This window comes from Spea bombifrons, chromosome 1 (assembly GCF_027358695.1).
Source record: "Spea bombifrons isolate aSpeBom1 chromosome 1, aSpeBom1.2.pri, whole genome shotgun sequence".
In the NCBI taxonomy this organism is placed as follows: Eukaryota; Metazoa; Chordata; class Amphibia; order Anura; family Pelobatidae; genus Spea; species Spea bombifrons.
The window spans coordinates 56,032,842-56,048,729 of NC_071087.1; the positions used below are offsets into that span (position 1 = coordinate 56,032,842).

A 15,888-nucleotide genomic window follows, 5' to 3' on the forward strand; every position below is an offset into this window, starting at 1 on the left:
GCATTTATTTTTCATTGTAGTTGGAAAGTTAGATTATTTTGTGTGAGTTGAATTGCCTCTGAATTCCTTGAAAACTCTAACGTATGTGAGAGGATGTGTCAGTAATCAGTCATTTGATAACTTCAATATAAAACACTTATGCCAATTTGCATATCTAGTAGTGTAGGGGTGTCCCTTTTAAATCAGAGACTAAATCTGATTACTTAATGGATGCTGTTTAATTCTACATAATGTAATGATCTGTTTATGCAATAGTTTTTGGCACCCAATGTGAATTCTTTAAGCACACACTCAGTACATGGTATAACCCAGCATCGGATAGTTATCCTTATCCCTTGGGGGCCAAACTTAAACCAACATACTTTGATTTAGAGCAAGGGTGCGCAACTCCAACCATGAGGACCATAAGCCAAACAAAGAATTCCGTGTCTTAATTTTTTAATGAGTGAATTTTTTAATTGGGATGCCTATAATCCTGCTAGGATATCCAAAACCCATGGCTGGTTTGCAGCCCTTGAGGACTGACGTTGTGTACCACTGAGCTAAAGGAATAAAATAGATGCATGGTTTCTCTGATCACCTGAGCTGAAAGGCTGCTCCAGGGGATAAACTTACTATGCTCTTGGGTGCAATGAGATGAAAATTTCCATCTCTCTGCATTAGTTATAAAATATGAACTAAAAAAATGTAGAATGTGCTTGGGTCACAGCTAGGATATAGCAGATTCTGCTACCACTCACCCTATTCCCCATCCACACTCTACCAAAGTTCTGCTTCCATGGAATGACTAGATGCTTGGATAGTGATCCACTGATGTTTCTTTTTAAATAACGATCACATTGTGTGATACAGATGACACAAACAATGGCACACTCACATGCATGTCTATCACAAATGTGATCTACAAAATATGTTTACATGATTTGTATGCATGTAATAACATGTAATATCTGGGAAAATGTGTCTATATGCTGCCATACAAGTATGTGAACAATGCAAAAAAAGTAGATATTTTTCCTATAAACAGTCATTAAAATCTTTATGTTTTCTTTCCATCTATCATAGGCTGCATGAACAACCCAGTTGTCCCTAAAACACAAAGGATTATGAATACCCAAAGAAAAACCCTGTCGATGACCATAGCTACATATTTCCAATCATCTTCTTCCTACAAATAAAGAAAAGAGAGTTACATACAGCATTTAGTATATGTTATAATAAAATCTGATACGTCATACTTTTCAAGAGACATACTTACTAGCTAAAAATCATCCGATATGGCATTCATGAAGAAATATGAGCCTCATTGTAACAAACTATACAATTAACCAATGAATAACAAAACTCAGCTCCAGTTCCTTACTTGCATTTTGATGCAACAAGGCACTGTGCATGTAATACTGTTGATGTCCTGTATATTGCATTCTGAGGCCAGGCAAAGTGATCATGGAAAAGAAAGTGATGTTACTCCTGCATACCTACCACTAAAATGATCTGAACCCTGTGTGACCATGAGCAAAATCTACATTAAAAGTAAATGATTTTTAATTCATATTTGGTCATTTGTTATTCTTAGCATCCCATAACAATTTGGGCTGTAATGAAACAAAAGGTCCTTCTTAAACAAGTTTACAATCTTGGGGGCTCTAAGTTAACATGCATTATACAGCCATTGGGTTTACCCAAATTAAAGGCTGCATATATGTTTTAGGATTTGAGGTTATGTTTATCAATCAGAAATACAGTTACAGTATTTAGCAATGCAAATGTATAATACATAATAGGATGAAAATATTGTATTTGATCATAAATGTTTATGTAACGTACGGATGAAGAATATAAACTGTATACCTGGGAGCTCTCCACCCCCACTCCCCAATAACTACACCCACTCCTCACCCACTACAGGTAGCTAGTCCGGGGCTCCTTGACTAGCCCTGCCCCACATGAAGCCCCTTCCTGCAGAATGCAGACTTCCGGTCAAAATTTGGGTAGAATGTTGTTTTCCTCATGCAATTTGTTGATTGTAACCAGTGAACAGTAAAACAGATTTAGAACCAAGGCAACATTGAATTTTGTCTGGCTTACCTCCTTCCTTTCATTATGGTCTTTGATATTTTCTGCCATGAACTGAACACTTTTGACAACCTCTTTCATCTCCGCTGATGACTCTTGAATAGCATTACACAATCCCTGGTGCTTTCTTCTTCTTTTGCTGGTGCTCTGTTCTTGTGATTTCATGCAGTGGCAACATGTCTCATCTTCAAATAGTTCCACGTCCCTGCATTCCGAGTTCATTAGCATCGTTGATTTAGTGCAGTCTCTTTTTTTCATTCGTTTAGAATAAGGCCTGTCTTTCTTCTGTACGGTCTTTCTCATCATTAACAGCTTTGGTAAACGTTTCAAAAAGACATCTTTTACCCACCGAGGCATTTTGTGCGTTGTTGGCGTACGGTAGTGAATGTTCAACACGAATACTGTGACCACTATTGACAGAGTCACAAATATCATTGTAAACAAAAGATATTCCCCAACAAGTGGAATTACTAGAGAGGTTGATGGGATGGTTTCGGTGATGACCAATAAAAACACTGTAAGTGAAAGTAGAACGGAAATGCAAAGCGTGACCTTTTCTCCACAGTCTGATGGGAGGTAAAAAACTAATACTGTTAAAAATGATAAAAAAAGGCATGGCATGATGAGGTTTATGGTGTAAAACATTGGCAGTCTCCTTATGTAGAAAGAATATGTTATGTCGGTGTAGATTTCCTCACAGCAGTTATACTTAATGTCATGCTTGTAACCAGACGCATCAATTATTTCCCACTCACTGTTCTCCCAAAAATCTTTCATGTCAACTTTAGATCCGATGATCACAAGATCAATTTTAGCCTTATCATAAGACCAAGATCCAAATTTCATTGAACAGTTTTGATGGTCAAATGGGAAAAATGTGATATCCATTGGGCAGGAACTTTTAAATATGGCAGGTGGAGACCATTGGATTAAGCCATTGTACTTAAGCAAGGCTTTTGTCTTCCCTTCGACTTGGAAGTCCCCAACAGCACTAATAAAAAATCAGAATTTTATTAATCAATACACCAGTTCTAAATGTAATTTTAAAAAAAACTTTTTACGTAATCAACAAAAGGATTGCTTACTTGTTATATAAGACAATGTCTGGCTTCCAAATTTTGTCTGCTGGAACTCGCATGAATTCAATCCCATCGTAATCCATTGGATTCCACTGGAGTTTATAGTCATTCCATATCTATGTTGCAAAGTGATAGGGAGGGGATGTATTATCTCGTGTGAAGACTATAGTTCCCTGTAGACAAATTATCTAGCATAATTTTGTGACAGATCTTCTTACGCCCTTAGCAGATCAGCCTCTAAAATTTCTAATTATCACAGACATTCTTTTAATCATTATTAGTATGTGTCTTCACGTGCATTTAAAGCATACACACAGTTACACCATGTCCCACAGAAAAATGGGTACAGCCATGTTGGTCCGAGACAAGATGGAGTTGATACCTAATTAAAAATTGGGTCAACTTAGAAAATTAGGTCTGGGAGACCTCTTTTTTAATTAAATTAAATATTTTTGCCAGAGAATAATCTATGGGAAAGAACAAGTACTAAACACAGAAGACTGGATATAACCATCAATGTCCCATAATGTGCCATTCATGCATATGCATTTATAAATATTCTATTAGTGTTATGGAACCAGCTTGTGCCCTATAAATGTAATAATGTAATAATAACTTACATGACGGAGCCACAAATTAGTTTCCAAGATCTGGTTAACTTCGTCCTTAAAAATAAAATAGGTATTAAAAAAAAGCACAATAATTTATATTACCCCATGTTTATGTTTATATGTTTATATGTTAGGGCAAGTGTAATGCAAAGAAATAAAGTTTTAGCCAATGCCACTACCGCTCTCTACATAATCTGAGAAAATCACAGGGTACCCTAACCTTTCATTGCCCAGGGATTGCTCCAATACGATCACCTTACAATATAGCCATATTGGAGCAATATGGCCATATTGTAATGGGATCCCTGTGCAGGGTTGAACTGAGGCAGAGAAACGTGGCCATGGCACTTAAAGGTCAATGGCTGTCAACTCAATATACATGGTCGCACACTATTTGAGCAGAGTTCAGCCATATGTATGCAGCCATCTAAAACAGTAAAGGTAATTAGGACAGCTATTTGGCACTATTCCTTCAGGCTTTTGCCCGGTTTACTAGCCAGCCAGTTCTGGCCTGTCACTATGTGCTTTGAACCTGAATAATCCTCAGTCGGTTATGACAATTAATCCAATAAGAGTTCTTTTTTGGGGAAGTTTAATACCCAAAGAGAGAAGCACTTACACGTCTTAAGACGTGTAGAGAGAGACAGAAAATGGAAGAGGATAGGGGATAGGGAAAAGAAGAAGAAGAAAGGTCAGTGGGGCAGATGTCACCAACAGAAGTGACTGTGGAAGCTGCTAATTCTAACCAAAATCATTATGCTCTGGGCCCATCAACACTTATCTGAGGTAGTTGTCCAGTGGTTGAATTGCAACCTGTATTATTCTACTGCTATCATAGAACATAAAGTGCATTGCGGGTCATTCAATAAAGTGAGCTTCCAGAAGAGCTGCAGTTGCAACTCACTGACTATATTATGCAGTATGAAGCACAAATCTTCTCCTGTAATAAGGCGTAAGTTCATTCTCTATAATGTATATGAGTGACTTTCTAGAAATATCATTAATTTAACTATGCATTATACAAGGCCAACAAAACATATTCTCAAAGGTGCACCCTTCATAATGCATAGAGAATCAAATCTTTTGCAAACTTCCCCTTTTTGTGAAAAAGTATTGTGCTCTCCAAGTAATGAATTCACAACTCCAGTTTGTTCATTTTCATCTTTCATCTTAGCCTTACCACATTTACAAGTTGAGTTATTGCCACCTCAAAATGCACCATAACGGGATCAGACACATTTTCTACTGGCCTTATATATTGGTTGTAACGTGAAAATATCTTCTTGAAAAGTCTTTCTTCGGTCGCACACTGAGAGGAAGCTGTGAATAAATAATTTCCGTTCTTAGCTGTAAAACATTATTTTTCTTCTTTTTTGTATACTTGCATTAACGCAACGCCATATTTCAACATGATGGCTAAGGAGAGAATTATATCATGCTATGTATGTTCTAAGCAAAACTTTATTCCTGTCAAAGTTAACCTTAACTAAATGGATTATATATTTCTGGTTCTATGCATGTTTTCAGAGAATAATAGAATTTTCAGCTTTACTTTCTTTCTGGCACAATGTTATTTTATTCCTGGTTGCTCACATAGCTCATGCTGTATATCATAGTGATAAGGAAATATTAATCAGGTTCTTGGTGCTATATTCTTGAATTATGGAAGAAGGTAGGTATTAGTCTTAATTAGTTTGGTACCATGGAAGAAGACATTAGCTTTTGTGAAAGTCATGTATTAACATGCTTCTATCTGACATGAGTCCTATGGATTTTTTAGGTAGAAAGTGGTCAGAACAATAAATTAGGTTGGTGGTCACTTGAAGAGCTCTGTGCTAGACAATGCTATATTTTTAATTCAAAACAAGAAACGTCTTACCTCGATCCCTAACGCGTTATTATATAATTCCATGTTGTGTGACCGCTATGCCTAAGATTAAGTGCCATTGTTGGATGCAAAACGTGTTCACCTACTGGGTATCGACTCCTAACTGAGATTGGCCAAATGAGGTCAATAAAATCACCATATTGAAATACACTACTTTGTTGGACATTTATTTTCTCGGGTATTGCAGAATCCTTTTCCTTTTTTTGATACTCAAGAATATATATTTTTTTATCCAGAGCTGCACAACACTAGTCTTCAAGGGCAACAAACAGGTCACATTTTTGGATTTTATGTTTAGATTTTGTGCTTGAGCACAGGCATCTCAATACAAATGAATGAACCTACTTGATTTCAAGTGAGGATACAATACATTTTTGGCCTGTGTGTGGCCCTCAAGGACTTCAGTTGGGCATCCCATTTATAAGTTGTGGCACATTTCCTGGCCTTTATATTTGGTGCCGAAAACCAATGTTGACCACTCATGCCAACACTAATGGTGTTTATCTTATAACCCTTGCTGTATCAAACACTTGGTTTTTAGGCGGTGCTCTTAAACTGTTATCTGACGGATAAACAGAACAGAAATAGGCTAGGAAGCATTTGTTCGCAATTCACATAAACTTGATATGACAAGCGAGGCAGATGTTATGCAAGGTACTTAAATCTGCGAGGGCTCTCCCCAAAGTCTTTGTTTAACGCATGACTTATTTGGATTAAAATTTCATTGACTAGATGGCCTCAGTCTTTTTTAACGCTTTCACCACCCTAGAGCTTATTTATCAACAATGTATAGTAAAGCCAACTGGAAAGGTATGTTTTATTTGTAATCTTTACTGCATTAATGCATTATAAAAAATGCACTAAAATTAACCTAGAGAGGGATACTTCTTATTCAGTCTGATTTAGTGAAGTAGAAACTAAAACTTTAACGTATATATTTTATATAATGATTGCATTTTTATTTAGACAAATCTTGTTTATATTGTCTAAGTGACTAACCTTAGTTGTCTATTTTTCAAACAACCTTGTTGCCGTTGTATACATTTTAATGTTACCTGTTTCTCTTCCTTAATATTCAATCCACAAACTTTTTATACACCTATTTATAAAAAAGGCTACCATTGCCCGAAAGAAATCAACACATGAATTGATTATTCAGAAAAAATCTCATATTACTCCTATTAAACAAAAAATATATTTGTTTCTCCACTCATATGACATAATCCAACCAAGATTTTATTTATTTATTTATTTACATTTCTTTGCAATGGTTAAAATGAAAAAGTCTAACACATCTCATCATGCAAATATAAAATTACAAGCTTCTAACCTACCTTTTATTGTTGCCAGCAATGTTACCGCCAAGAAATAAAATGAGATTCTAAAATTAAGAAAATGAGATAAAAACATATTTGACAGGTAAATAAAAGAAAAACGTGAAGAAGGCTTGAAATAATTTGTCCTTATTCTTCCAAAAAAATAAATAAAAATCAATCTGAATGAGCTTGAAGGAATTGAAGGAATTGAAGATGCCTCTTCCTCTAGAAGCTTGCCCAGGTAAATGGATGATATTCAAATGTGTGCTCTGTTTTCAAACAGGCTGCATGTGTGTTTTCGTCATGAGCAAAGAATCACAGAGGGAAAAAGTATCCGTTGATGAGATATACAGCCCCAAGGGAACAACATAAGCAACAGCAAATGTTTAGCCAAACAGAGAGATAAATGAATGGAAATATATAAGAAAACCTGAAGGTGTTCAAAGATTTTTCCGTAAGAGCTGTTCTGTGATCTCCTAGAGGGTAATGCAGGATTATACTGTACATTTGATTCACAGCAGCTGTGTGGCAATGTATATGCAGGTCGAAGGAAGACGCCTTTTATTATGTCACCAAAATGGTTTCCATATGTAATAGTAACATAATTTATCATAGACATAGCTCTACCAATATGCATTAATTGAGGAGGTATCAGCCACGTAAAGAATGTGGTGCTTAATGTCTTAAAACCCATTAGTTTACCAAAAAAGTCATGTGCATCACATTAGACCCCATTTCTCTCTGTGGATGCTTACTCCCTTGGTGTAAATTGTGTTTACATCATTTGCCAGAACTGAATACATTTCCAAATATACCTTGGCCAGAGTACCAAAAAGGACCCCTATATGTAAATTTGTGGATTTCTCGTGGCAGCCTGACACAACAAACTTCCAGAGACTTTGGGCAGTTTAAATACCAAGATTAATCCCATTATGCCAATTCAATATAGTTAGAAAGCACTTACTGTGCTGCTAATTGACTGACTTCAATTAGTGGTACCTTATGGAGTTAAAAAATAGTTAGATCAACGTTTTTACTAAGGTAGTTTCAATACTAGCAAAATGTATACTTGTCCGCAGACGGTGTCACAGTGAAAAGAGAAGTGCAGAAATGATTGTCTTGAATCAGTATGCAATAACAGAGGAGAAGCGGATGAAGAAAGAAGACAGAAGAACAAGAAGAGACAAGAGAAGAAGCCAAGTTGCCAGAAAGGAGACACATAAGCAGTCAGTGGAGAGAGTAAGAAGGCATTGAGAGAGAGAGAGTGAGAGCATGTGAGAGTGAGAGAGCATAACAGTGAGTGACAGTGTGGAGTGACAGTGTGAGAGAGCGTGAGTGTGAGAAAATAAATGAACGTGTGAGAGAGTGAATGAGAGTGTGAGAGTAACTATTAGAGTGAGAGAGCATAAGAGAGAGTGTGTGTAAGAGTGAGTGAAAAAGCAACAAAATGCTAAATTTTGATGATGGGAGATGGGAGTTATGATGTGCCACTGTCAGAGTCTGGCTCAGTACATTGTGATGGGAGTTATGGTGTACCACCATCAGTGCCTGACATAGTATATGCTGATGGGAGTTATATTGTACTGTGTCTGTCTTGCTATATAATAATTGTAACCATGCTGTACACCAACTGTGGATCACTAAATAGTTTTACTGTACCACGATTAGTGTCTGGATCACTATATAATGATAGGAGTTATACTGTACCTGTTAGTGTATGGCTTATTATATAATGATTGGAGTTAAGTTAGACACAGACAGTGGCACAGCATATTATTTTATGATGGGAGTTATGCTATACCATGGTTAGCATCAGGTGTTACATTTCTCTCATCCATCCCATTCTGTAAATTCTTCATCTATACTTTTAATTTCCTATTTTCATCTTTTCTTGCTATATTCACTCCCCAAAATAATTATTTTTACTTTGTCTGTTCTATTGTGTAGATACAGCTTTCTGTCTGAAGTACATCTGCAGAAGCTCCTACAATATTTGTACTTATACTGACAGGGTCACCCAACACACCTAAATGTGATAAAATTCACCTGCTTGATATAGATGCTGTGCTACATATGTATCTGCTGCATACCAATGATGTATGGTAGCATTGATGGGAACTTGGTGATATAATCTGCCCCCTAACTAATGGACAGAGCAAAATTTTGCTATGTGGGTTAGGAAGAGCTCGGGGGCAGTGGGTATGGTAAGTAATTAATAGCTGTGCTGCAAAGTGTCCCTAAAATATTTTATCAAATGTTGACAGCTAAGCACATAATAAGTAGATACATTTAACAATGTTGATTTTCACATCATGTATTTCTTCTTCATATATTTTATTAGAAAAGGGAGTACACTTTTACTTTTTCAACAGGGGATTAAAAATAAACCACAAGAGGATTCCTTTGCATTAGAATTAAGACTTTGTATGGAATGCCTGGTTTCAGACAGATAATAGTCTTTGCAAAGGTTTCTCTGAAATGTCTGACTGAATTCTGTGAATTCTGTATCTTTTCATCAACGGCCATTGGTGTAGGGTTTAGAGCTTATCCTCAGGTGTGTTTGAACTGCTACAGAAAAGAAAGGCTTGTCAGTTTTGCTACCCCGGAGAGCAAGGCAAAAAGAGATGATAACACTTTTTTCATTTTTATAGTGTGTCCAATGAGGGATTTTTTCCTAAAAGAAAGATTTTGGCCTGAGTTTGCAGTTTTGCTAAGTGGATTCTATTCCATTTTCAGGGGAAAAAAAGTATATCAAAGACCTTCAATTATAATTGCCCAGGAACTAAAATCCTGGAACTTTTCTGATGCGCATGATTTAAATGCCATGGATGTTTATAATCCTAGTTTCATTGCAATAAATGTTAACAGATTTGACATTTTCTATTTAATTCATATATATATGTCAGCCTGACTTCAAGTGGTTTTGTTATTTACACCAGGCACAAATTATTGATGGAGAATTTTCACATAAGGCACTAAAAGAACTATTCTGGCTATTGTTAAAGGTTGGCCATTTACATCTCCATTACCTGCTAAGTCACTGTTTAGGACAGACACTTCTTGCAAACCCTCTGAACCACAAAAAGAGGCACATTAAGGGAATGCAAAAGAATCAGAGAGATCTGTATCCTAAGGAGGAGATGAGGAGCTATGTCTCCTAAACAGTGACACCTGGGAAGTATGACTTTATGTAGTAAGGAGAGTGGTGGATGGGGGGATTAAACTTCTTCAAGATTGTCAATGGTAGAGTAATCATTAAGCAAGCTGAAGATTAAACTGACAGTCTCGGACAGTGACTTGTGCCTTAGTCAGGATGAGTTGGCTCCTAGCAAACTACCTAGCGTCCATGCAACCAGAGTGGTAGGATAGGAACATCCTCTTCGCAGTGATTTTGTTATATTTCAACCTCTCTTCCCACTGGGAATGGGATGGGCCAGGATGGGGAAGGCATGCCTGGGAACCATTTATCCCTTTTAAGGTCTTATAAATATATTATAAAGAGGGTTTATAAAAGGACATACTTTATTTAATTACTCTCCATAGTGCATAATTGGTTAATAGGAGTCCTCCATGTCATTATTTATTTATATATTTGTATATAACAGGAGGGGCAGCAGTAGGGACTCACAGGTCTTTTTTTCTTTAAAACTAGCATCTACTCTAGTACTAGAGCATTTCCTGCTCATGTGTATACATGTTTTTTTCATTTTTGAAAGTGCTAATGCAAGTTGGATTTAGTACATTAGGGATTTGGACTTTTGTGGCACTAATGTAAATTTTCTGCTGCAAACTTGCATTTTCCCCTACAAGGTAGGAGGCCACCGCAACTCAGTATGACTGAGTATAACTTAATAGCCTCTCCTACAAAGCATCCCAGCTCAGGAGCATCTCAAGCTTTAACTTGTTTGTGCCGTTACAGAGGAAGAAAAATTCTGTTGACGTTTTAGCCTTCATATCCATTTTTAGTCTGGACTGCCATTGTGGCATGACCATACTGATATATCAATGAAGATTTTTCCTCTATAATAGCACACATGAGCTAAAACTTGAGACTATCTTGTGCATGGACGTAGACTATTAATTTGTTGGTCTCATACCAATTTGTAGACAATTTCTCTCTTTGGGTTTATCCCAAGTGCAACAGTACAGACATGGGCCTCGTTGCTCATTCTTACCTACTGGGATGCTTGCTAAGGCCTGTAAATGCTGAGACGTTTTAGATCAGACTGATATAAAAGTTGAGGATTTTCTCCTGTAATAGTACCAGCAAGCTAAAACTTGATACACTATATGACCAAAGGTATGTGGACACCTGACAATCACACCTACATGAGTTTGTTGGACATCACATCCCAAGTCAAGCCACATCAAGGCAGCAAACTAGGTAAATTGGTTGGATGACGGTCAACAGAAATAGCGGTGTCTGGAATTGTGGAAGAGGGGATGGCGGGATAACCATAAACTCAGTCTGATTGTGACTCCACTAATAATGCAATTCCAGAAAGACGGTGAAGATGAGAGGATGAAAGGTCAGGAGAGTAAATGTAGATTAGGGTATCATACGCATATAGGTGGTATTGGAAGCGAAATGATGATATATGTTGTCCAAGGGAAGAGGTGTAAATGGAGAAAAGTAGAGGCCCAAGAACTGAGCCCTGGGAAGCACCAACAGATAGCGGTGGGGGAGGGGAATAAGTCCCAGAGAAGAAGACACTAATGGTACAGTCAGAGGGGTAAGACTTAAGCCACGAATGAGCTGTGCCACAGATGACCTGGTCTTTTAGTTTAGTGGTAATAAAGTCATTAGTCATTTTAGTTAGCGTGGTCTCTGGCTCAAATACAATATGTGACAATCATACCTGTAAGAAAAGAAGATATGATGGACATTAATAATTCCCAGGTGAGTAGTTTGAGGAAAGCAGAGACCAGGAATGAATGTCTAGATAACCTAGTATTACTCTGGCCACTATCAGTCAACTTGCGAAAAGTCCACTTGGGATGAGGCCACTGCAGCTACATTTCTAAGCAAGAATAATAAACAACCACCAATGTCCTTGACATCACTCTTCACACACTTCCATTCCCCCCTTGAATGTGTTTTTTTAAAATAATGGTTCCATATAAATCCACTGTAGCAAATGAAAATTTCTAAGGTCACTGTAAATAAAGTCTAATAGAGTTTCACTGAGTGTGTGAAAAGAAAATTACAAAAGAGGTTGCAGAGGTCAAAGTGAATGCCAATGAATAATTGAACATATCTCACTATGACTAGCCTTTCAGTGAACCTGACACAAATCCTGTTCAGTACTGAAGCTATGACTAACTGCCAGAATAAAGGAAGGTTTCTAGACAAGGTGAAGGAAATACAGACAACTGCTGCCATCCTCCATATGACCCTAATAATTAGTATTTAATACACATTATTCTTATGTCAGGGACAACAAATAGATGAACCATTCTGTGGTACAAGAGGGTAGACTCAACATGAGTCTCCAGCCCAGTGTCCTTCACTGAGAAGGTCCAGCAACATAGGTCTCCTAAACACATTTAGAAGATATTTAGTAAACAAAACAAAATGTTTTCAGTAAGAAATATACAGTGCACTTAAAATACTAGAAAACAACAAGCAGTTTAGAAAGAGCGAATATCTTCAGTTTAGTTTCACAGCTGTAATAGCACAAGTGGTCCCTGAACAGAACCAAAGGAATTCTAAGGCATGGTAACTGAGGTGCCCAGCCAGAGTACGTGGATGTATATTTTAAACTAGAGTTGGGCGCCGGCCAAGTCTTCGTCTTCCACAACGATTTGCCCATGTTCTTTTTGGGCGAATATTCATGTACGTTCTTTTGTGTTTGTTTTTCTCTTCATTTTTTTTCCTGTTATCTTAGCAGGGATTAATACGGGTTAATAACGCGCTAACAATACGCAGAAGCTTTGCTGATGCGAGAAAAGCTCCTATCCAGCGACCAATACAGTCACTCCTACGGACCTTTGAAATCTTGGCCCTCCCCCTGATACAAGTCACTGCGATTAGCCTACCTTAAGTATTCGTAGCATCCTCGGGGTTAAAGGGAACAGGAATCTGTAGGATCGCGCCAGGAGTTAAAGGTCCGTATGAGCGATTCTATTGGTCGCCGGCAGCTGTCCTTCATTGGTTGATGCCAGAGGAGGCCCCTGCCGGCAACCAATAGAGTCGCTCTTACAGACCTTTAATGCCTGGTGCCGAAGCCAACGGTTTCCCCAGGCCAAGTTGCTCTAAAGTGTACCTTGCCCTGCCTTTTGCCAGGGGGACTCAAATCCTCATTCATCCGAGGCCAAGTTGCTTAGAGCGGTTGCCTCAGAGTCTGTTTTGTTATTTTGTTTGTATTGGATTTATCTTGCCTGCACTTTATTTACACTTGTTTCAATGTGACTCCTGTAAGTATATATTTTAGCTGGGGTATTCAGCCAGTATTCTAGCCTATCTTAAGTCTTCTGTAGTATAGCAAGGGTTAATACGGGAAACCACAAGAGAAAAAGCTAATAGTTTGGGGAAAAAAATCCCTAGCACTCTAACCCAACGCACCTTGGCTTCATTAGAGCGGAAAACCCGGCTTTGGCGCTAAGATTTAAAGGTCCGTAAGAGTGACTCTATTGGTCGCCGGGAAGGGGGCTCGTCTGGCATTAACCAATGAAGCTGCCCTTTCCCATTCATTCTTTAGTGTGAATGCAGTTATGTCAATGCTGCTGCTAATTGTTACAGTGTTATACATTTGTTTGATTCATAGGTTTGCTTCTGGCCATTTATATAAATGACCCTACGAACCCATGAACCTTTCCTCCAATTTGGGAATGAATACCCTCAAATTAAGGCCAAGAGAATGCACTTTAAGCCTGCACTCATTATTTAACTGAAACTTGAAGTTACCTTGGTAAGCAGCCTAAATAACAAAATGTGTCCAAATATTTCCTGACCTAACTGTAACTAATTTTTGCATGGGGTGGAAGCTGGATAAGTGAAAATATTAACTAAATGTACTAGCAAATCCAACAATATTGTATATGTTACAATCCACCATAAAAAAGGATGGGTGATACCCAGCAACCCCTCACTTAACCCCCAGTATGGAGAATCACAGCTGGGCAATATTTCTCATCCTTTGGGCACACTGTATCAAAAGGCAACTTCATTAACACACTTTACCGTAAGTAAAATATATTGCGGGGATAATCACATTCCATTCACAACTTTTATAATTTTTATTGGCTCCACAATCCCACGTCCCTTTCTGTATTACAGGTCCATACTTCCTATGTCACCACTGTCTCTTTCTATTCGTGTTGTGTGTATTTAAGACTCCCCAATCCAATCCAATAGTTTACCATTCTATCTAAGTAAAAACCTCTAAAGTCCCGAAAGCTTATGTAACTTTACATCTTCCTCCGCGTTTGTTTAATCAAAGGTATCAATTTCAACTAACAACTTGTCAATAAGACATAGATACGATACTGGCCGAATATTCATGCAGATACGGAGAAGAAAATGAAATATTGCTTATTTTACATGTAAATATTATTACATAGGTTTGTTTGGTGTATTGAATGTAAGGTGTGAAATATGGGGAAAGCAGATTTAATGGCATTTAATTTCAGGTTTTTCTAATACTCTAACTTGCCTTCCTTCACTTAGTGAACGTGAAGGTAGGTTGCCCTCCATTTAGTGATAGGTAAACACATTTACTAGCTTGTTATCTAGATATCATTGATTACGCAGTGTTGGTTTCTGAATAAACCTAGATGGCCACGTTTTCTCTATTGAAAAGCTACATATCCTAGACCTCTCCTCTTATCCAAAGATCAAGAAGTACTGCTCAGATAGTCCAGGAGTTGCTGTCATATATGGAACCTCAAGTGGAACAAGGTCCCGGGTATGACTTGGAGAAGGCTTAATCCTTTCTTTGCTTGAAAGATTAACAGTATCTTTATTAGCCTAGTGTATTAAGTTTGTAAAATTCAAGCTAAACCTTTATTACAATGAGTGCCAACAAGCCGTGTATGTGTACTGATGCAGAGCAATTGGTGAAGCTTTGTGCCAAACAGAATATATTCCTGCCCTGTGGCTTAGATCTGCATAATTTCCTTTGTCAGTTTAATGCATTTTGTAACTTAAGCAAGCGTGAGAGTGAATTAATTTTATCTCCTAAGCATAATGCGTAATACATAGGGAGAAGGCAATTTTGAGAAATGAAATTATTGATAGGATTGTTTGCATTAAAATATTATGTATTGATGTTAGTATTATTTAAGCTTGCAATTGTGAACCATATGCTCGGTGCACAACTGCACATCATCGGTCAGGGTAAACTAAAGAGATTAGACGTGAAATCAGCCTTTTTATGTATCATATCTCTTACAAACCTAAAACTGATAAAAAAAGATAATCATATCTTAGAGCAAGAAAATGCTTAACCAATGTGTCTTGACCTCTATTATTAAATATTTACATTTCAAAGGCTGCAATTTCTCACCAAATATTAACTGCCACAGCGGGTTGCAGCTGTAATAATCTTTTTCTAAGCAAAAATAAAAAGGAAAAAAGTCTGTAAGACATATATGCAGACATGATCTGTACTTGAACCTGATTTTTCAGTACAGTATATTCAGTATTATTAACAGTGTTCAATAACCTGTATTTGTGTTCCATAGATACTGGCATCCATGTATTGTACACACACAGTTTGATCTGCCCAATTGCTGAGTACCTTGTGTGCAATTCAGTACCCGTTATATCCCTCTTTGGTAACCAACTGTCAAAATATGTCACAGGAGGACTGGCAAGGCTGGCAGCCGGGGGCATTTGCTCCTTACACTGCTCTAATTTGAAGAGTTATGGCTGCCAACTTGCTAGCACAGAGTAGTCCAGATGTGGACCATTTGCT

The 15,888-nt window shown here is 37.5% G+C and overlaps 1 protein-coding gene across 1 annotated transcript; it reads right to left on the minus strand.

Moving 5' to 3' along the window:
* Positions 1 to 725: 725 nt before the first annotated feature.
* CHRNA6 (cholinergic receptor nicotinic alpha 6 subunit) lies at positions 726 to 7,108 on the minus strand. The gene is made up of 6 exons (XM_053461695.1): positions 6,989 to 7,108; positions 4,947 to 5,086; positions 3,776 to 3,820; positions 3,162 to 3,271; positions 2,089 to 3,067; positions 726 to 1,168 (listed from the first exon to the last, which is right to left on the minus strand). Exons 1-6 carry the CDS (start codon positions 7,062 to 7,064, stop codon positions 1,040 to 1,042), a joined length of 1,479 nt encoding a protein of 492 aa, XP_053317670.1. The 5' UTR covers positions 7,065 to 7,108; the 3' UTR covers positions 726 to 1,039.
* Between the last annotated feature and the right edge of the window lie 8,780 nt (positions 7,109 to 15,888).

Excerpts from the sequence above, each read along its gene's own strand:
- CHRNA6 (XM_053461695.1), bottom strand. The coding sequence starts at position 7,064 with ATGTTTTTATCTCATTTTCTTAATTTTAGAATCTCATTTTATTTCTTG. Across the intron at positions 3,821-4,946 it reads TAACTCAACTTGTAAATGTG|GACGAAGTTAACCAGATCTT; the intron begins GTAAGGCTAAGA and ends TTTATTTTTAAG. Across the intron at positions 1,169-2,088 it reads ACCATAATGAAAGGAAGGAG|GAAGAAGATGATTGGAAATA; the intron begins GTAAGCCAGACA and ends CTTTATTTGTAG.